Here is a 19579-nt window from a genome sequence, read left to right as displayed (position 1 = left end):
GTGCTCCCCCTCGCTCATGCTCTCCAAGGAGCTTTCCTAGAAATTGATGGATTTATTTTTAGCCCTGGCACAGCAGGGTTCAGCTGGGAGGGGATGGGCAGCGGTGGATGGTGGCAGCATGGAAGGTTCCTGAGGTGTCAGTGCTGGGCTGGGGGGGACTGGGGGTCCTGTTCCACTCTGTGGTTCCCCCACTGCAGTGCTGAACAGGGGCTGGGGCTGGTTTGGGAGGGGTCTCTGGGGCAGGAGGAGTCAACACAGACAGGGAAACCCCTGCCACTGCTGGGGAGAGTGGGGTCAGTGTGGGCTGGTAGGGCTAGTTGGATTCCTGGGAACAATGGGACACCAGGAACAACACTTGGGCCAGTCTCGGGACAGCTGGTGCCCTTTTCTGGTCTGGAGAGGGAAAATAACCCGGAATGGGCTGGGCAGGAGGTGAGACAGCAGTGCAGGGACTGGTATAGGCAGAGGTGCAGGCAGGGTACAAGAGGCTGTGCCATGGGCAGGTTCATCCCAGAGGCTGCAGACCAGTTGCTGCTCTTCCCTACCAGGCTCTGGATGCTCCGCAGGGCTGAGCCCTGCCCTGCTGCCAGCTCAGGGGCTGTGTCCCCTCAACCCCACCATGTCCAGGCCCCTCTTTCACCCCATTCCCCCTGATGATTATTTTTGTCACTGTTGGGAAGTGCAGTGGGGCCTGGCGCTCCCTGGTGTTCCCCGCTCCTGCCTGACCCACTTAGCGGGACCATCTGGTCCCCGCGGGCAAAGCGGATTAGCCCTGCGGCCGGGATCAGGGCCGGGGCGCTGCCATCACTGCGGGTGACACTGCTGGCACCGTCACAGCCCCTGCCAAAGTCCCCACGGGTCCAGCCTGGGTGAGAGCAGCCATGGCAGGAGCCCCACAGCAGCCCCCAGTGTGGGTGACCCTGCCTGGCACCCCCGAAACCCGGCCATCCTCGGCCTTGTGGGATGGTCCACATCCACATATCCACATATCCATCCATCCATCCATCCATCCATCCATCCATCCATCCATCCATCCATCCATCCATCCACATATCCATCCATCCATCCATCCATCCATCCATCCATCCCTCTTCTCTCACCCACACCCCCAGATGGGCCAGATGTTCAATTCCCCCATCCCTCCCTTCATCTATCCACCTACTCCTCCACTCGCTTTTCCTTGTGCCCCCTCCCAGGGGCCTTTTCTTCCTTTCCCCCGATTTCTTCCCCCGTTTTCCCCTTCCTGGCTCTCCCGGTTCCCATTTTTGCGTTTTCCCCGGGTTTCTCGGCCCTGTTTCCTTTCTCCCCTCACGCGGTTTCCCGCCCCCCCCGCCCGGTCTTTGCCGCCCCCTGCCGGCCGCGCGCCGCCACCGCCCCGCCCCCGAGCCCCGCCCATTATCCAGTTGCCCCGCCCCTTGCCGCGCGCGCGCTCGGCCCCCGCCCCGCGCTCGTCACGCGCCGCGCGGGTTCCGGGTGCGGGCGGCGCGCGCAGGTGGGCGGGGCGGGGCGGGGCGCGCGCGCGGGGATCCCCGGAGTGGGGGGCGGGGGTGACAGGGGGGGACCCCGGGACATCCCGAACCGGACCAGGAGGAAAAGGGGGGGATTGGGGTGGGGGTCCGGGGGTGTCCCGGGCACAGCCCAGTGCGGGGGTCCCTCCAGTCCTTCCGCTGGTGGAGGCGGATCCCCCCCCAGCCCCAGCTCTCCAGGGAGGGGGGTGCGGGGTGACCCCCCCCGGCCACGGGGTGATACCGGGCGGGTGATCATTACCGGGTAGTTGGTTATTACCGGGCGGGAGGTGGGGTATTACCTGTGCGCTGGTCATTCCCGGGCGGTGGGTCATTCCGGGGCAGTGAATTTTCGGGGTGCGGGTCATTCCCGGGCGGTGGGTTATTCCCCGGCGGTGAATTTTCGGGGTGCCGGTCATTACCGGGGTGGGGGTCATTCCCGGGCGGTGGGTGCCCGAAGTGGGGGTCATTCCCGGGATGGGGGTCATTCCCGGGCGGTGAATTTTCGGGGTGCGGGTCATTACTGGGGTGCGGGTCACTCCCAGGGCCGCCTGTGCCTTGCAGAGCTCCCGTCCGTGGGGCCGGCCGGGCGCGTCCCCCCCATGCGGGCAGGAGCCGGCGCTGGGCCATGAGCAACGCCACGGCCCCCACGGCCCCGGGCGCGGCGGGGGACTCGCTGGTGGGCTCCGTGCTGGGGCCCTTCCTCCTCCTCACCCTCCTCGGTGCCCTCCTGGCCGCGGTGAGTGCTGGGGAGGGCGGGGGGCTCCGGGGGTGCCGAGCCCAGCGCGGAGCCCCGCGCCGCTGATGCCTTTCCCCGCAGGTGATGTACGTCAAGAAGAAGCGCAGGTGAGCGGGGCCGCGGGGCCGGGGGCTGCGGGGTGCGGGGTCAGCGCTCACCGGAGACCCCCGGCAGGTCCGACCGGCTGCGGCACCGGCTGCTGCCCATGTACAGCTACGACCCGGCTGAGGAGCCGCCCGAGTCCGAGCAGGAGCTGCTGGTGGAGGCTGAGGAGGCTCAGGTGGGTCGCTGTGCCGGGAATTGGCATTTATCCAGTTCTTCCATGGAAAATTGAAGCAGCAGCAGCAGCAGCAAGTGAGGTGCCTGTCCCGAGGGAACTCTGGGAATCATTGAGGTCGGGCAAGACCGCCAAGAACGCCGAATCTGACCTCGAGGGAGTGGGGCTTTGGGTGTAAAGCAGATTTTTGGGAGGGTTGGGCTGCGTGGGCAGTGCCTTCCCCACCCGCCGCGGTGCCCTGGGCTGCAGGTGTGTCCCTCTGTGTTGCAGGTGGTGCCCGGCTGGGGGGGACCCTCTCCCCCTTGGCCCCCGCGCAGGGACTGGAGGGCCTGACCCTGCCTGGAGCACCGGGACTGGATCCTGCCCGCGGGAGGGAAGGGAGCACAGGGGCAGCACTGGTTCCATCACCCAGAACGGGCAGGATGTGCCCTCAGTGGTGCCACGATGCCACTGCCCCCACCTCTGAGCACTGACCAGGACGGGACATCTCCTACCTCAGTGCCTGGTTTTGCCATTTTTGGTTTTTCTTTTGCTTGAACTGCTCCAGCAGCCCCTTGGAAAGCCCAGGAGGGCCCACGGGGGCTGGCAGACTGGCAGGGAGCAGCAGGTTCTGCTGGCACGGGATGCCTGGGGGAAAGATGGGGTAAATAAACGTGTCTCTGCCTTGGTCCCAGGGCTCCGAGTGGGGCTGGGGGTTTGGGGGGCAGCCTGTTTGTGTTCCCATCAGCAGCTCATCCCCGTGCATGGCTGGATGTCCCTGTGGAGGAGATGCCCGGGAGGAGCCAGCCCTGCCCCACCCAGCCAGGGCCCCGGGGACAGAGGCCGTCACAAACATCCATAAAATGTTTTATTCAAGTAACTGCAAATAGGAACCCAAAAGGTCGTTAACAGCGAACCAAAAAAAAACCCAAACCAAACCCCGATTCTCTCCCGCCGGGGCCGCCCGGCACCGACCTCCGGTCCCGCTGCAGCCGTCGTGCCGGGGCAGAGGGGCAGGGGGAGCATCCCATGGTCCTCCCACACCTCTGCCCTGCCAGCCTCGATCCCTTGAAGCAGCAGAGCAAACTAGACCTCAAAATAACAATTAAAAAAAAAAAAAAAAATGAAGCCCAAAAAAAAGGGGAAAAAAAAAAAAAATACCCCACAGCCCCCAGCAACACCCCGAAAACAGGAACCACCGAGCCCACGGTGCCCTGGCAGCGCAGCAGCACACCTGTGAGTTCAGAGAGTGGAACTTAAATATCCAGAGGTAGTTGTGAATGAAAGGAAAAAAAGTACTCAACAAAAAAATATATATATACCAGAACCTATGAGGAGAGAGCTGCCCAGAGCCAGCTGTGCCCGGGCACCCCTGGGGACTGGCACCCCTCGGGGTGGGCACCCCAGGGATGGGCTCCCTTGCTGCGGGAGCTGCTCCCACACACAGTGCAGTCACCCAGGACTGGGGGGACCAAGGCGGGTGCCCGGGGTAGCAGCAGGCCAGAGCAAAGGTCTAATGCATTTTGGGGGGTCTCATCTTCACTGCCCCCCCATCTCTTCCCTGCAGAGGCCCCAGGGCAGAGCCCAGTGCTGGGGGGGGCAGCCAGCACCCACTCAGGCGGGGTGAGATCACTGCATGGGGGGCAGCGAAGGTGGGGGGTGCCAGCCCCGGCTCTCTGCCATGATCCCCCTTTCCAGTGGGGCTGCCCTGAACCCCAGGGCTGGGGAGGGGGAGCTGGGGCAGGTGCCCCCCCCGGGCGGGGGCTGCGGGGGCCGCCCGGGTTGGGCCATTTTCCAGTGCTGCCGTTGTCTGAGGGTGAGGAGGGAGCGGAGGAGGGAGGAGGAGGAGGAGGAAGCCAGGGCGGCACAGTGGGTCTCTCCCCACCCCCCTCCCCCGGCCGCTGCGGGGCCGTCGGGCGATGAGGTAGCGCCGGTTCGGGAGGTGTCACTGCTCCTCCTCGGATGACTCCTGGGAAATGTTCACCTCCTCCTCGTCCTGCTGCTGCAAGGCAAGGGAGCGTGGCCGGGGGGTGTCAGGGGGCGCAGCCCCGCTCCAGTGCCCCTGCACCAAGGGCTGGCCGGGCACATCACACCCCTTGTGCAACAGGGCAAACTCAGCCGGGTCAAGGACTGGCCCTGAGCCCAGCTCGGAGATAAATCCCAGGTGAGAAAGCCCCGGGTGGGCTCACAGTGAGGAGGGGAGACCATTGCCCCATCAACACCTCTGAGCGTGGGACCGTGGTCCCCAGTGGGCACCAGGGGGGTGGTGGCAGCGCCGGGTGTCCCTGTCCGGCCCCGGGTGTCCCTGTGCAGCCCCCAGGCCGGGGTGGGCGGCCGTGACCCCGCAGGCAGCGGTGACTCAGGGCTGAGTGAGCCTGACTCACAGCAGCCCCCGCTTCCTCCCGCTCCATTCACAAAAACGCCACCGCGCCTGCCAGAGCGGGACATCGTGTCCCGGCACGGCCCCGCTGCTGGCACGGGACAGGCTCCTCCCACACCCCCCTGCACTGGCGGCACAGCCTGGGGTCACCAAACAGCCCCCGGCACTGTGACACCGGCACGGGAGAGCCCAGGATGGCACCTCGGGTTTGGCCTCAAGCCCTCGGCTCTGCCAGGAGTTTCAGTGGGAAAAGGAGCAAAATCTGGGACAGGCAGGGAAAGGAGAAGAAACTGTCTGGGTACCTGGCACCCGCCTGAGCTGCGAACCGAGGGGGAAAGGAGGAAAAATGGAAAGGAGGAGGGGAAGCTCAGGGAAGGAAGGAAGGGGGTGGCTGCACCCGTGGGCTGCAGGAATGCTGTGCAGGGACCCGGGCAGGCGAGTGCCAGCATGTCCCCAGGGCAGAACCAGCCAGCCAGCGCTGCTCTTGGGCCCAGGGGGAGGTGGGGTGGGCAGGATTCCTCAAACCCCCACCTCTGGAGGTTTCAGAGCCCACCCAGTGCAGTGTCCTGCTGGCTCGACTGCTCTGAGCTCCTCCAACCCGACAGCCTCCACCCCACGCTCATGGGGCTCTCTGGGGAGCTGCTGTGCCCCCAAAGTGCCCAGCTCCCTGCCAGGGTGGATGGGGAAGGGAAAAGCCTGCTCACCGATTTTTTGGGTCGCCCTCGAGGTTTCCTCCCTGGTGTGACTGCAGCTTTCTGAGCCAGGACAACAAAAAAGGCATTTTGGTCAGGCTGTCCCCAGGATGCTGGCGGGGGTGGGTGGTGTTCCCTGTCCTCCCACTGTGATTCATCACCCCAGTGGCATCTCCTGGGGTGCTGCTGCCAGCCCCCTGAGCCCCCCACAGCCCCGGGATGCCCCTGAGTCACGAGGTGAGTGCAGGATGTGAGTCGCACGTCTTGCAAACAGGTTTATCTCGGGCGTCCTGCTGCTGACACATGGCCCCCAGCTCCCCCACCCTCCTTGGGCCAGATTCCTCCTCCCATCCCCGCCTCAGAGGCAAATCTGCCCTGAATTGTCCATAACTGAGCTCAAACAGGACCTGCTGTGGTACCAGCACCCAGCTGGAGCAGCCCATCCCAGGTACCTACCCTGCCCTTTGGGGTGGCCTTGTTTTTACTGCCCTTCGGCCGTCCACGGGGTCTCTTGGGGGTCGGGGCCTCGCTGGGCTCCTGCTGGAGGGAGAGCACAGGGGGTTTGCATGCCCAGAGTGGCTCCCAGCGCAGCCTGGCAGTCCCTGCAGACCCTGCCAGGGCAGGGATGCTCCCATGTGGTACTGGGAGCACTGGTCGCACTGGGATTGGTGATCAGACGCCAGGCACAGGCTCCTGTGTGTCCTTCAGCTGGGCATGGGTGACCTTTTCCACCCCCAGCATCACCCACTCAGCCCAGCTGGACAATCCCCATGGCCCCTCAGCCCAGACCCCGCTTGCTGCTGGTGCTGCAGCCGAGGAAGAAGTGCCAGGGAAGGCACAAATCACCTTTTCTGCAGGAAAACGATGTGCACAAACCCCACCTGCCTCGTGGCGGGGGCTGAGCGGGGTTTGGTACTATAAAGGCTCCAGCAGCATCTTATCTCTCTGAGCAGCTTTTGCTAATGGGGCTTTAATTAGCCTGTCTGCAAAGGCAGGTTCAGCAGGGCCTGGGGAGGGGCAGGAGAGCCCCCAGCCAGGGCCGGGAGCTCTGGGGGGGCTCTGGAGACCCCCAGGAAGGGCTCCAGAGCTGCTGGTGAGCCCTGGGGAGGTGCTGCCCAAAGGGCTGCACTGGGGGTGTCCCCAGCCTGGGGTGTAGGTGTGGGGGGGTTTCCTGCTGCCCCATACCCTGGGGGTGCCCAATCCCCCCTTTCTCACAGGGGACCCCACGTACCTGCGGCTTCTTCCTGGGCCGCCCTCGGCCCCTCTTCTCCGCCACGTCTTTCTCCCCTTTGGAGGCCAGGGGCTGGCTGGATTTGGCGCTGGATTCACTCATCGTCTGTCCCAGCAGCGTGAGGAGGAGCGGGAGGGAGGGAGGGAGGTCAGTCAGGCACGGCTCTGGCTCGCCATGCCAGCCATGGCACCCCCAGCCCTCACCCTGGGGCAGGAGAGATGCCCCCTGCTCGCTCCTGGCATGGGCTGGGCAGCAAAATGCCCTGGCTGCATTTTGAGCCCATGGCACAGCCACCCACAGCCAGTGCCCATCTCCTGGGGTCCCCTCAGGTGTTTGGGGAGCAGCAGCTTGGCCAGCCCATCCTGCAGAGCCTGGCCCCTTTCCTCGAGGGGAGGAGAGTGGCTCCAGATTTAATCTGGAACCCCAGATGTGCTGCTGGCACCGGCGCGTTGAGGCAGGGTGAGTGGTGGCTTTGGGGACTTTGGGTGTCCCCAGGGGGGTGCCAGGGCCCTGGAGAGGGTCTCAGGGTCCCACAGCCCTGCTCCCCACCCTCAGCACTGCTGCACCCCTGCTGCCTAGCTGGGCTTAGGGACAGGCACTTGACCTGAGGACACCACGTTGTCACCTCCCCTGTGCACGTCCCCAAGGGCTGGGCAGCTCTCCTTTGCTCTTGGAGCAATTCCACCCAGGAAAAGGCTCCATCTTCCCCTCTCCACCTCGCTGCTTCCCAGGGGCACAGGGAGAACCTGCTTTTCCAGAGCTGTGGGGTGGCTCCTGCCCGGCTGCCAGCCCAGGAGGCGGCAGGATGGACTCGGGGTGGGAAGGAGCAGGATTGCTGCCACAGCCCTGGTGCTTGTGGTGACCCCACACAGGTGGGGTGACCACGGCCATGCTGGGGACACCTGGCCAGGGTGGGGATGTGAGGCTTCCCAGAGGCAGCTCCGAGGCTGTGTGCCCAGCCTGTGTGTGCTGATGGAGGCACGCTCCTACCTCTGGGATAACAATTAATGTGGAACTGGGCCCAGTTTGATGGTGTTGGAGCAGCTGGGATAGCGGGGCTGTGGGGGCAGAGGGTGCTGAGCCCCCTGGGACACTGAGCCTCACTGGGGAGGGTGTGGGCAGGACGTGCAGCCTGAGGAGCCACTCTCAGACCTCTGAGCCTTTTCAAAAAACAGGCGTCAGCTCCTGCTCCCCTCTGGAAGTGACTCATGAGTGCAGAACAACAACAACAAAAACCACCCTCGGAGTCTTTTTTTTGTTTTTTTTTTGGGAGACAGAAACCATGCTGTAGTGTAAACACCCCGAAAATATTACTCACAGCATCCCAGAGCCCTTCAAGGAGTCTCTTAGGAAAAAAAAGAAGTATGGTTTAGATTTAGGCCAGCAAAGGGCCGGCTGCTGGTCGGGCTGGGACGGGGATTTTGTCTCTTTTTAAGTCAATTTCTGTCAGAGGCAGAGCGGCCTCGAGCTGCTCCATGCCCCCTCCTGCAGCTGGAAACAGATGGGCCCAGCATGGCCCCCACCCTGCTGGGCTCTCCTGCCCTGCAGGAGGGACCAGAGCCCACAGCAGCTCCAGCTGGGAATGCCAAGGGGACCCTCCATGGGATGGGGATGCCGCTTGGTCTTGTCCCACTCCCCCAAAAGCAGCAGCTGCTGCAAAGTTGTTGGTGCTGGGGAAATCACGTGCAGCTCCCTCCCACCCCTGTGCATCCCACCCACCCCTGTGCATCCCACCCACCCATCTCTCCTCATCCCACCCCTTCCCTCCAGCACCTCCGAGCTCTCTGCAGGGGCTCCAGAGCTCAGGGGACTCGGGCGGGATCTGGCAGAGGGGGTTGGGAAGGAGGATGCTGGAAATGGGGGATGCTCCTCTCCCATCCAGCCCCTTCCCAGCCACCCCCTGATCCCGAGGGCAGCCCCAGCTCCCCGTGATGCCCCCAGCTCGGCAGCACCTGCCCCGGGCGTGCTCCCAGCCTGTGGGGCCATGCCGGGCACATGGCGGGAGCAGCTCCGGCCCTGCTCACACGCATCGGAGCTATGGAGGGAGGGAGGGAGGGAGGGAGGGAGCAGCTGGGTTGCCATGGAGGAGAGGAAGCAGCTGAGGGAGAAACCTTTCCAGGCAGGGAGGAATCAGTGGGGGGACGCGGGCAGGGGCTGCTGGGCTCCCCGCGGCCGGGGGCGGGGGGAACATCTCGGCACGGTTTGGAGCTGGAGGGGCCACATCTGCCTCTCGATGGAAGGAGCTGGGGGAAGGAAAAACCTCCTCCCCTCTCCATCCCTATGGATGCTGAGCCGCCGGGCCCTCCTCCCCCAGCCTCATCACTCCCTCTGCTCCCCAGCGTGAGCTGGGCTGTCCTCAGCAGCCACCTCTGGGTTGCACAAGGGCCAACCTGTCCCCTCGGAGCGATGCTCCCGCCTGCTCTTGGGCCTGGTCTCGCCTTCCCAGCCGCCTGCGCTGGCTTATGCTGCTCTGTGCTGATAACCCCATAAATCCCCCGCTCCTGCCACCTACTCTTAGATTAAACAAACTGGCCCAGGAGAAGCGGGGAGATAGGCGGGGGCCTTAGATCTTAAAAAAAAAATATATATATATATATATAAAAATATAAATTATATATATATATATATATAAAAGCTCTTCACGCCCAGAAAATCCAGCCTGATGGCAGCTGGAGAAGGATCCCAGCCGCACCTCCTGGCAGAGGGATGGGGTAGGAGGAGGGGAAGGAATCGTGGAGCAGAAGTTGAAGAGCCAGTTGGGCAGGGGTGCGGGCCGGGAGGGATGTGCGGGCTCCTCCTCAGCACAGACCCGCCGTGGGGCTGCTCTGAACCCCACCCCGGGGCTGCCATTGAGCAAAGTCCCCCCCTTCCTTCCTCGGATGCATAATAAAAGGAAGTGATAAAGGAAAGGAAGGAGGGAGGTGGAGGAGAAAGAAAAGAGGCAGGAAGGGCACCATCAGGGCTTTGTGAAGCCCCTGTCCTGGTGGGGGGGGAGGGTGGTGTAATAAAACCCCTCGTGGAGCCGGCGCTGCGGGCGGGCTGCGGGGCTGGCGGGCTGCGGGGGCACCATCCGGGGGGCGGCTGAGCCCCAGCACCGCAACTTCGCCCCGAGCCGCGTGTGCTCGATCCCGAAGCGCCGGCCTCGGCCTCGCCGCGGCCCCGCGCGCCTCCCGCCGCCCCGGCCTCGCCGCCGGGCCCCGCGCACCTTGCACGGTGCCGGCCGTCCCGGGGCCGTGCGGGCCCCGCGGGCTCGGTGCGGGCCTTTTGCATCATCCGCAGCCGAGTTAGCGGAGCAAAGTCGCTCGGCCGTGCGACCCCCCACCCCGTCCCCCCACCCCGGCTCGGCCGCGGCCCGCCAGGTGCATCACGCCGCTATTAACAATAATTAATAGCGATAATAAAGCGAAGCACGGCGAGCCGCACGCAGCCGCGTCCCTGCAAAGCCCGACACGCCGGGGCCGATCGTGCCCCGCATGCGGCGAGGGGAAGCAGAACCACGGCCCCCCGCAGCAAAGGAAGAGGAAGGTGGCACTCACAGTCAGCTTGATCGCGGAGCCGGGCGTTCGCCGTGGGTTTCGGGGCCGGTTTGATGGTTTTGTTTTTCCCGGCGGGTCTGTGTTGCGGAGCGAAGGGACCCCCCGCCCGCGGCGACTGCGGATCTGCAAGGAGAAGAGAGAGGCTGCGGCTCAGCCCCGCATCCCCGGCCCCGCCAGGCCCCGCGTATTTATATAAATAATAAAGAGAGAGAGAGAAAAAAAAAAATTGCTCCAGGAGGAAGGAAGCTGGGTCAAAATCATTCGCAGGGAACGAGGGGGGAAAAAAAATAAGGGGGGGGGGAAAGGGGGGAGAGGGGGGGAAAAAAAAAACCGGAGCGAGCTCCTAGCCTTACTGGAGGGGATCCAGCTGCTAAAAATAGCAAAATCACACTCGAAATTAAATAAGGGCAAACAGGCGAAGGGAGCTCCCAGCGCCGGCGGAGTGGGGGAGGCGGAGCCGGGGCCGCATCACGGCGGGGGCGGCGCGGGGCGGCGCGGCCGGGAGCGATAGGGCCGTTCAAAGGGCTGCGGCGGCGGCTGCGCCCCTGGCCCTGCCCGCCCCAGGGTCCCCGCGGGCGGATGGAGCGTCCCCTTGCGAGGCCGGGGAGGATTGAGATGCCCTCGGCCTCCCGCGCTGGGAATGCTCCCGGCTGGGGCTGTGCATGGGGGGTGGTGGCGGTGACCCCGCTATGGGTGATCCCCCATGGGAGCTCCATCGGCCCCCCCTCTCTGTATTTTGGGCTGGCTTTGGGGGTTTGGTGTCCCTGTGCCGGCAATCACCATGTGCCAATGGCCAGAGCACGATGCTCTTTCTCTTTGCTGCCTCCTCACCCGGTTAACCCCCACAAAACCTTCTGGTCCCCATGTGGACGCAGCAGCAGTGGGGGCTCCTTGCCTGGGTCTCCCAGGCCACCTGGATGGTGCTGTGATATGAATTTAATGTGTGATATTAATTGAATGTGTTACTGCAGCACCACTGCCAAAAGGGGAGGCTGCTGTGGGAGCAGGTTCTGCTCTGTGCACAGTGGGGTTTGGGGGCTTGTGGGTGTCCCCGAGGCTCTCCTGGGCTTTAGGCAGCTGCTGGGCTCAGTCTGCAGTGAAGAGCTTTGTTCAGAATTCCTCTGGTCTGTTTGGGAGGGGTTTGGGTCAGTCTGGAGTCAGCTGAGATCAGCTGTCCAGTGAGGTACCCCAAAACCCAGGTCCCCACTGTGTCAGGGCCGTGTTCCTAACACAAATTGAGCTTTTGGGGTCTTGTGGTGTTTTTCCTTGATGGGATACCAGGAAATCCAGAGCTCAGCATCCCGTTGTGCAAAATTTCTGCAAACTCCTGAGAAAACAACAATCACAAATCTCATGGAAACTCTGATTTAGGTGCTTTTGACCATCCTGACTCTATGGGGTTGAACTCTGAAGTGAGGATCTGAACTTCAGACTGCTGCATTTAAGTTTCAGTTTCAGAAAAGTTTTTAATAAAGATTAAAAAAAAAGGGAGACCCTTAAAAAGATGAAATGTGAAAAAATCAATATCTGCCTGTGCAAAACTGCTCTGGCAGGGAACATTTGTGAAGAAAAACAAACCAAACCCAGCCAGGCTTGAGGCACTTGTTTCTGCTAACTGTTATTTGGATTTTTCAAATCCCCTACAAATTCCCCTGCCTAAAACACAATCAGAGCCTCGTCCCTTTCTCACAATTAAAAAATGAAACGAAAATGGGGGAGAACCCTCCTGCAAGAGGGTTCCTGCTCACAAACACCTGCAGGAAGAGCAGCACACCCTGCCTGCACCCTGTGCAGCTCCTGATCCAAGCTCTGCTGGGTCTCCCCCTTCCAGGGCCTTGTGTCCAGCCAGGGGTTGTTTGCAGACCCCAAGTAGCCATTTTTGTGGTTAAAATTAACGTTTCTCCACCTGCAGGCAGCCCTGCTTGGGTTTGGATGTGCCAGAGTGCTTTTTACCCCAACGCTGCTGCTCAGGCTTCCCCTTTGCCGTGAGCCCAATGAGGAACTTGGTTTGTGTGCTGGCAGGGGTTCATTGTTATTAATATCCCTCGTTATTTACTGTGCACTGCCCGTGAATGGCAGCAGCCCGAGTTCTGAAAACGACCGGGGCTGCTCTGCTTTAATCCCTCAAAATTTGGGCAGCTGCCCACTCCCTGAGCCCACGCTGGAGTCTCCCCACACCGGGTTCACCCCTGGGGTGACCACTTGGTCTTTAAAGAAAAACAGAGCTGCAGGGATGCCCAGAACTAGAGAGAGATGGGGAGATGGCCTAGCAGCCAGGTACAGGCACACAGCCACGTGCAAGGAGGGCAAAACAGCACAAAAACTGGGCTGGAGCAGAGCGCAGGGCTGGGCCCAGGGCTGCACTCCGTGACGAACATTTTCACTTTTGTTTCTGCACTTGTGTTCCTGATTTACAGCTCGCGGCCGAGTGGGTTTGGGAGCAGGGCTGGGCAAGCTCCCCCATCCTGCCGTTGAGTTCTGCAGCCAGAGAGGAAGCTGAAAATGGCTTGAAACAGGGAAACAAATGATTTATTATCCCCCCATGGCAGCTGAGCCCAACGTGGAGCACGGCAGCGCAGCCTGTGCCGTGCCGGGTGGCATCGCACGGAACCGCGCAGCCCCGGCGGGACGAACACGCTGGGAACCCCCCCCGGGATGGAAACGGGGATGTCCCGGAGACCCGAACACACTGAGAACCCCCCCGGGATGGAAACGGGGATGTCCCGGAGCCCCGAACACACTGAGAACCCCCCCGGGATGGAAACGGGGATGTCCCGGAGACCCGAACACACTGAGAACCCCCCCGGGATGGAAACGGGGATGTCCCGGAGCCCCGAACACACTGAGAACCCCCCCGGGATGAGAACGGGGATGTCCCGGAGCCCCGAACACACTGAGAACCCCCCCGGGATGAGAACGGGGATGTCCCGGTCCGGGGGCTCGCAGGGCTGGCCGGCCATGGCGCGGGAGGACAGGGACAGGGACGTGGCCTTTGTTTCCCCTCCCGGCTTTGTTTCCCCGATGGCCCCATTGATGAAGCCCCATGCGGCCAAACAGCCCAGGGCCCACCCCAAACCAGGCCTGTTAATTTGATTAAATGGCTCCTTCCTCCTTCTCAGCCCTGGAGCAGATTAAGCTCTCACCAGGGCAGCGTTTTCCTGCAGCCCCATTCTGGGGACAAATTCCTAAATCACCTGATAACTTACAGGCTTAAACCGCCGATTTGAGCCCGGGGTTTGCAGGGCACAGCCCCAGGCCGGCGCCGTGGGGTGCACGAGGAGCTGCAAATGGGGCGTGCACACGTGAATTAGTTCCTATCTCGATTTATTTAGCCAATATTTCAGGAGCGCTGAGGGTGAAACGGGTGCTCAGCGCTTGCGAAAAGCTGCACCTCTGGAAAGTGCCCTGAAAAAAAAAGGTGCCTGAAATCACCCCCAGCTCCCTGGGCTCCTCAGAACCGCAGGTGCTGATCAGGTGTCCCTAAAAACACCCAGGGGGGACATGGGGGACCAGAGGGTGGCCCCGAGTGGCACACATCTTGTCCTGGCACTGCCACCGAGTCCTGCAAAGCCGCGTTTGGGATTTGGGCGCCTAATTCCTGCTAATTTCCCTGGGAAAGGGGAAACCCGATCCTCTGAGTCAGCTCAGGTTGTTGGGAGATTAGAAAGGCCACCTGGCTAATTACGAGCGGGTGTCCTTGTCACCTGCAGAGCCTCTGGAACAGCGGTTAATGGGGCGCGGCGGGAGCTGGGGGTTCAGAGGAGAATTTGGCGGCGGTGGGAGCAGGAGAAGGAGCTCGAGGTGCTCCCTGCCCTGCTCCGGAGTGCTTGGGGCTGCAACAAGCACAGCCCCCGCACAGGAAAATGCACATAAATAACTCCCTGTACCCTGATGATCCTGAGACAGCACAGGCTGATCCATGGCGGCCGCAGGGCGAGCAGGATCAGCCGGTGGGGCTGGAAAGCGGCTCAGGCTCAGCCACCCCTCACCTGCACGTCCTGACCTGTGGGGACATGTCCCTGCCCGCCACCCCTACTCGGTGCCAGCAGGGTCTGGTTTAGTGCCACCCCTGTCCCCTGGGATGGAGACGACGCATTTTGGGTGCTGCTGCTGGTGGGATGGGGATGGGCAAGGGCCCGTGTGTGGGGTGCTCCGGCTTGGGCACTCTATGCTGGAGCATCCCATGAGTTTTGGGGAGCTGCTCAGGCCCCTGGCGGGTGCCCTGTGCTCCTCCACCACCGGCTGTGCCACCTCCCGGGCCTGGGGTGGCTGCTGGCTCTGGCAGGGAGCGGGATGCTCCGGGACTGCAGCCATCGCTGCGCGGCCGCACAATGGCCTTTTGTCTGCGGGGCTGCCCCGGGAACATCCCGCCATCCCAGTTTCCCAGTAACATGAAACCTCCTCGGGGCTGCGTGCCGGGAGCACAAAGCCTGGGGCTGCTGCGGGGGGCAGCGCTGGCCCCGCTCCCGGCTCCCCCCACACATGTGCACCGAGCGTGCTGGGGCTCAGGTGGGCGGGGGGAGGCTGCCAGCCCAGCCGGGGTCCCGCGTGGCACGAAGGAGGTGGCAGCAATCGGGGAATGGAGCCGTGTGTGCCCGTTCCCCTGGGCGAGGATGCGGCTGAGCCGTGCCGGGGGTGGTGGCAACTCCCTCACCTCTGGGAATGTGCCAGGGGTGAGACAATCCCTGCGGGCGCTCCCTGGAGCCCCTTCCCCTCTGCTCTGGCCTGGGGGGCGCCGATGGCGGGGAGGAGGGAGGGGAGAGGCTGGAGAGGAGCCGCTGTAAATCATTAACGGGGACGCGGTGGAAGGGAATGCGAGGGGTCATTAATCGAGGGCTCTCAGGAGGGCTCGCAGTGGGGTCTGGCCGCCTGGTATTTTTTTAATAAAGGTATTTTATTGCACATCAAATCTGATCAAGGCAGAGAAGGAGGTCATGGCTGCTGGCAGCATCCAAAGAGGGGTGGGGGGATGCACTGCAAGATGCTTGCAGGGGACTGGAGGACACGCGGCGCAAGGATAGGGGATGTTTTTCCTGATTTTCCCAGCCTTTCCTAGCTCCTCCATGCCCTGGAATCTCTCTGTATGATAGGGAAGGATCTCCCCACTCCCTGGCCAGCTCTGAGTCCACTGTGGCAAAGGGGACGCACCAGGGGCCCCAAGAAAACACTTTTCCCAGCCAAATTCCTTGACACTTTCCCGTTTACTCAGCTCCGGTTGGAAAAGCATCGAGGACCGGGGGACTTCCCTCGTGCCGAGTCACCGGGGTGACTCAGCTGCTGGCAGAGCCCCGGCTCTGGAGGCACAGGAGCGCTGGGGTGACACAGAGGCAGGGGAATGGGAACGGGAGGCGATGCCGGAGCTGACGGGACGGGGAATGGGGCCAGGCTGGCTGTGGGTGAAAGGGAGGGAGCGGGAGCCAGAGCAGCCCTGCTCGTGTCCCCTCCATGGCCTGGGGGTTTCACCAAAGGGCTTTGGGAGGACATGGTCAGGGCGGGCAGAGGGTCACCGAATGGCCAGTGAATGACCCGAAGCAGCAGGGCGGGATGGAGCGTCCTCGGATGGAACCGGCAGGTTTTCCTGCGGGGGACGCGCTCCCACGTCGCCAGAATCACAGAATTATGGAATAATTTAGGTCGGAAAAGCCAACGCTGCGGTTTCCTGCTGCCACCTAACGGGGAGAGGCTCCGGCTGTGGAGCGGGATGCAGGGAGGGCTCCGCGTCCTCCCCCCGCCGCCCCGCATGAGCCCCAGCATCCCTCACCGGGAGCAGCGCGGGGCTGGGTGGGCTGGGGGCAAAGCGGGAACGGGCAGGGCTGAGGCGCGTTCCCGTCCCTCCTCCGGCAGTGCCCGCGGGGAGGTGTTTGGTCCCCTGGGGAGGGACATTCGGGACCCGGCTGCAGGGCTGAGCCCTCCACGTGCTGCTCTCTTTGTCCCCGGAGCTCAGGGACAGCGGGTTTGTCCCTATCAGGGGACCCCCAGACACATGGCATGTCCCTGCAGCTCTCCCGTTCCCCCGGGAATGTGACACCCAGCCGGGGCCGGGATTAGGGCCGGCTATAACGGGATGGGCCGGGGGTCACCGCTCCTTCCCGGCTCCGGTTACTCGGTGCCTGGCCCGGCTCTGCCAGGGGCTCATCTTTCAAATGGCAGGGACAGGCTGGCAGGGGGCGCTGTGGGGGCACCAAGGGGCTCAGGGGCTGGCAGGGGGCTGGAAGGCACCATGGGGCTGAGCACCCCAGCCCTCCGTGCCCCCAAACCCACGGAGGTGGGAGCAGGCTGTGGTTATCCCCATGGCCCCTGCCCAGGAAAATCACCATCCCTGCCTTCAAGGCTTCACTGAGGGCCAGGGTGTTCCTCATGTGCTGCCGTGCCCCGGTTCCCCGCCATCCATCCTGAGAGCAGCCCGGTGGGACTTTGCCAGGCTGTCACCCACCTTCCCAGGCAGCTCCGGGCCCGGGGAACGGCTCCCTTGGCAACTGCTCCTCCGTGTGTGGGAGCGGAGCCGCACGCGTGGCTCCCCTCGAGGGGAGCGTCACGACACGGCGGCTGCGGGCTGGGGGGCGGCTCCCGTGACTCGGAGCTGGGGGAGGACAGCGCTGTTCCCATCCCTGACGAGCGGTCCCAGAGTCCCTGCGGGGTGGGAGAGAACACCCCCGAACGAGCCCACCCCGGCACCCACGCCGCCCTTAAATAAAGCATGGGGCTTCTTGGAGGGTCCCTGCTCCCCAGCACCCGTGGGAGAGGCTGGAGCAGGGATCTGCCCTGGAGATTTAGGGAAGGCTCCTAAAGGGGGCTGTGGAGGTGTAACCTGTGTTTCACCTGATGGGAGGCCGATGCACAGGAGCTGCTTGCTTGGGCTGTGCCACACCTGGGGGCTGCAGGGGACAGTCCCCACCGCAGCCGTGTGTGTGTGTATTTAGGAAAATGATTGCTCCAGACACCTTCTCCCCATCCCCTGGGCCGCAGGGATGCCCGTGCCCGGTTCGTTCTGCTGCACGGCTGCAATGAGTGTGGCTTCCACGGGAAGGCACTGCTGCCCCTAACCTCACCCTAAAAACCACCCCTAGCCGGGCGGAGAGTGCACAGCGGAGGTCAGGGACAATGTCGGGGGGCTTGGGGTGACACACAGACACTGTGGATGAGGGGCAAAGAGGGCTTGAGAAGGGGAGAGCTGGCACTGAGTGTTAGGGGTACAAAGGACAGGACACAGGGTACCAGGTAGGGTTAGGGTAGAGGTGCAGCAGCCCTAAGCTCACCCTAAACAGCACCCCTAAAATGCCAATTTTTCCCAACACCAGCTGCAGGCAGTGACCCCAGTTAAATGGTAGGGATGACATCTATAGGCTAGACAGTGATAGGTAGGGGTTGAGGGCTGAGCAGTTTTTTAGGGTTTTTAAAAGATTTTTTAAGGGCTTTTAAAGGATATTGCAGGTTTTTTTTTTTGCAGGAGTTTTTAAGGAATTTTCTGGGAATGTTTAGAATACTTTCAGGGCATTTTATTAAGGGCTTTAAAAATATTTTTTAAGGGTATCTTAAAGGCTTTCTTAGTACTATTTAGTTTTTTTCCAGGGGCATTTTTGAGTCTTCTTGGGGTATTTTTAGGACTATTTAAAAATTTTAGGGCTTTTTTAGGACTGTTGAGGGTATGTGGAGGACTTCTTTAAGACTATGACTTTTAGGGTTTTTGAGGGAATTTTTAGGTTTTTTTAGGGTGTTATCAGTGAATTTTAAGGATTTTGGGGTATTTTTAGACATCTTTTAGGAATATTTACAGATTTTTTTAAAGGTTCATTGAGGGTTTTTAGGAGTGTTTGAGGGGTTCTTTAAAAGTAGGGTATTTTTAGTGCTTTTTGCCCTGAAAAACCCTAACTGAGTCCCCTTGGAGCTGAGTGATGCACTCACTTCCATCTCCCCTTGTCCCAGTGGTCAGGGGTTTGTTGGACTGTCTCCAGTGCACAGGAGAACCTCTGGAACCCTTTGTCTGGGGCTTGGGGAGCTGTGGGAGAGAGAAAAAGGAAAAAAAAACCCAATTATAATAATAAAGGGTTTGAATATTGTGCAGTGAAGTGGGGCCGGAGCCTCTGCTGAGCTCTGCAAAAGCAAGGAGATAGGAAGGAGCTCCGAGTGGATTGACAGCATCCAAACTGGGAGCAGAAAGGAGCTGGGGGGACTGGAGGGGTTTGGGGAGGGGTGGCTGCAGGCAGGAGCATGAGCCTGTGGTGTGTGAGGGGTGGTGGATGTGACTGGGATGGATCTGGATGGGACCCAGGGCGGCTCGCTGGGGGAGCTGCTCCCTCCTGGGATGACTTGGGAACCTCTTGGGACGCTGCTGCACGGTGTGGGATCCCTCCTCCCTCTCCCTAAACCCTTCTGGGACTTTCCCAAAAGCCACTTTCTGGCATGGGAAGAGGGGTGGGGGTCACCCTGGCACAGCCCCTCACTGCGGCACCGATCGATGACCAACATAATTGCTCCTGCAAAGGCAAATCCGTGCTGGCCTCGGCTGCTTGGTAGCACTCCAAGGAAGGCAGAGTTTCCTTGCAAGGATGAGGCCATGAATATTTTATGTCCGAGGAGGATATTTCTTTCAGGAGGTTGTTGTATGAATTATGGAGAAGTTGGGAGGAGAAGACGGGTGCTGCTTGCCGGGCTCCGGGCTGGAGGCTGTGGGGCTTTACCTCGGGTTCCTTTCCCTGGGTGCTGGGCAAGGTGTGCCCCTCACTCCCCACCACAGCAGCAATCAGGGCATGCTGGAGGAGCCTCTGGTGCAAATCCATGCCAGTCTGGGGCAGTTTGTTCTCCGGCAGAGCAGGTTGGTGCACGCAGAGTGAACAGGGCAGTTTTGGCACGGGTTGGGTATGGGATGGGTGCTCAGCTGCCAGTCTGGAGGTGTGTGAGGGGGGTACAGCAGCTTCCCTGGGCACCTGGAGGGGACAAGCAAGGAGTGGAGCCCATCCCTGCTTTCCCCATCTCCTTATGCCTGGATGGGTGCTGGAGATGCTGGTGCTTGGTGCTGGGCCCACCCAGCATCCCGTGGCTTTCCAGTCCCAGTCCCAGTCCCTCACCAGAGTTGGTGCTGCTGCTCTCCTCTCCCTTCTGCCCTGTCCCCTGCCCATGTCCTGCATCCCAGGTGCTGCTGCAACCTTGCTCCAGCCCAGCTGGTTGGGAAAAACAAGGGGATTGTCTTCCATGCCATCCCTGCCTTCTGTGTTAGTTAGTGTGTAAAGATTTTCCTCTAAT

The 19579-nt window shown here is 61.8% G+C and overlaps 2 protein-coding genes across 5 annotated transcripts; one reads left to right on the top strand and one right to left on the bottom strand.

The window, feature by feature from the left end:
- The first annotated feature begins 1460 nt into the window (after window positions 1-1460).
- On the top strand, window positions 1461-3184 carry SMIM29 (small integral membrane protein 29). The gene is made up of 5 exons (XM_030965856.1): window positions 1461-1492; window positions 2070-2244; window positions 2326-2351; window positions 2419-2524; window positions 2792-3184. Exons 2-5 carry the CDS (start codon window positions 2134-2136, stop codon window positions 2852-2854), a joined length of 306 nt encoding a protein of 101 aa, XP_030821716.1. The 5' UTR covers window positions 1461-1492; window positions 2070-2133; the 3' UTR covers window positions 2855-3184.
- Window positions 3185-3355: 171 nt separating this feature from the next.
- HMGA1 (high mobility group AT-hook 1) lies at window positions 3356-10816 on the bottom strand. Of its 4 annotated transcripts, none has more exons than XM_030965988.1 (6): window positions 10693-10816; window positions 10340-10462; window positions 6804-6908; window positions 6029-6112; window positions 5585-5635; window positions 3356-4502 (listed from the first exon to the last, which is right to left on the bottom strand). In XM_030965988.1, the coding sequence occupies exons 3-6, from the start codon at window positions 6903-6905 to the stop codon at window positions 4446-4448; spliced, it is 294 nt and encodes a 97-aa protein (XP_030821848.1). In that variant the 5' UTR covers window positions 6906-6908; window positions 10340-10462; window positions 10693-10816; the 3' UTR covers window positions 3356-4445. The 4 variants fall into 4 exon arrangements, with proteins under 4 accessions (XP_030821848.1, XP_030821850.1, XP_030821851.1 ...); XM_030965990.1 differs by having other exon boundaries at window positions 3356-4499; XM_030965991.1 differs by having other exon boundaries at window positions 3356-3592.
- Between the last annotated feature and the right edge of the window lie 8763 nt (window positions 10817-19579).

The sequence above is a fragment of the Camarhynchus parvulus genome, chromosome 26 (assembly GCF_901933205.1).
Source record: "Camarhynchus parvulus chromosome 26, STF_HiC, whole genome shotgun sequence".
Taxonomy (NCBI): Eukaryota; Metazoa; Chordata; class Aves; order Passeriformes; family Thraupidae; genus Camarhynchus; species Camarhynchus parvulus.
The sequence above is the reverse complement of the archived record's forward strand: the minus strand, read 5'-3'. Positions and strand labels throughout refer to the sequence as shown.

Bases quoted from the DNA above. Each gene is read 5' to 3' on its own strand.
- SMIM29 (XM_030965856.1), top strand. From the start codon at position 2,134: ATGAGCAACGCCACGGCCCCCACGGCCCCGGGCGCGGCGGGGGACTCG. The intron at 2,245-2,325 runs GTGAGTGCTGGG...CTTTCCCCGCAG, and splicing joins TCGGTGCCCTCCTGGCCGCG to GTGATGTACGTCAAGAAGAA. The intron at 2,525-2,791 runs GTGGGTCGCTGT...TCTGTGTTGCAG, and splicing joins TGGAGGCTGAGGAGGCTCAG to GTGGTGCCCGGCTGGGGGGG.
- HMGA1 (XM_030965988.1), bottom strand. From the start codon at position 6,905: ATGAGTGAATCCAGCGCCAAATCCAGCCAGCCCCTGGCCTCCAAAGGG. The intron at 6,113-6,803 runs GTACGTGGGGTC...CTCTCCCTCCAG, and splicing joins GGCCCAGGAAGAAGCCGCAG to CAGGAGCCCAGCGAGGCCCC. The intron at 4,503-5,584 runs GTGAGCAGGCTT...CTTGCCTTGCAG, and splicing joins GAGGGCGACCCAAAAAATCG to CAGCAGGACGAGGAGGAGGT.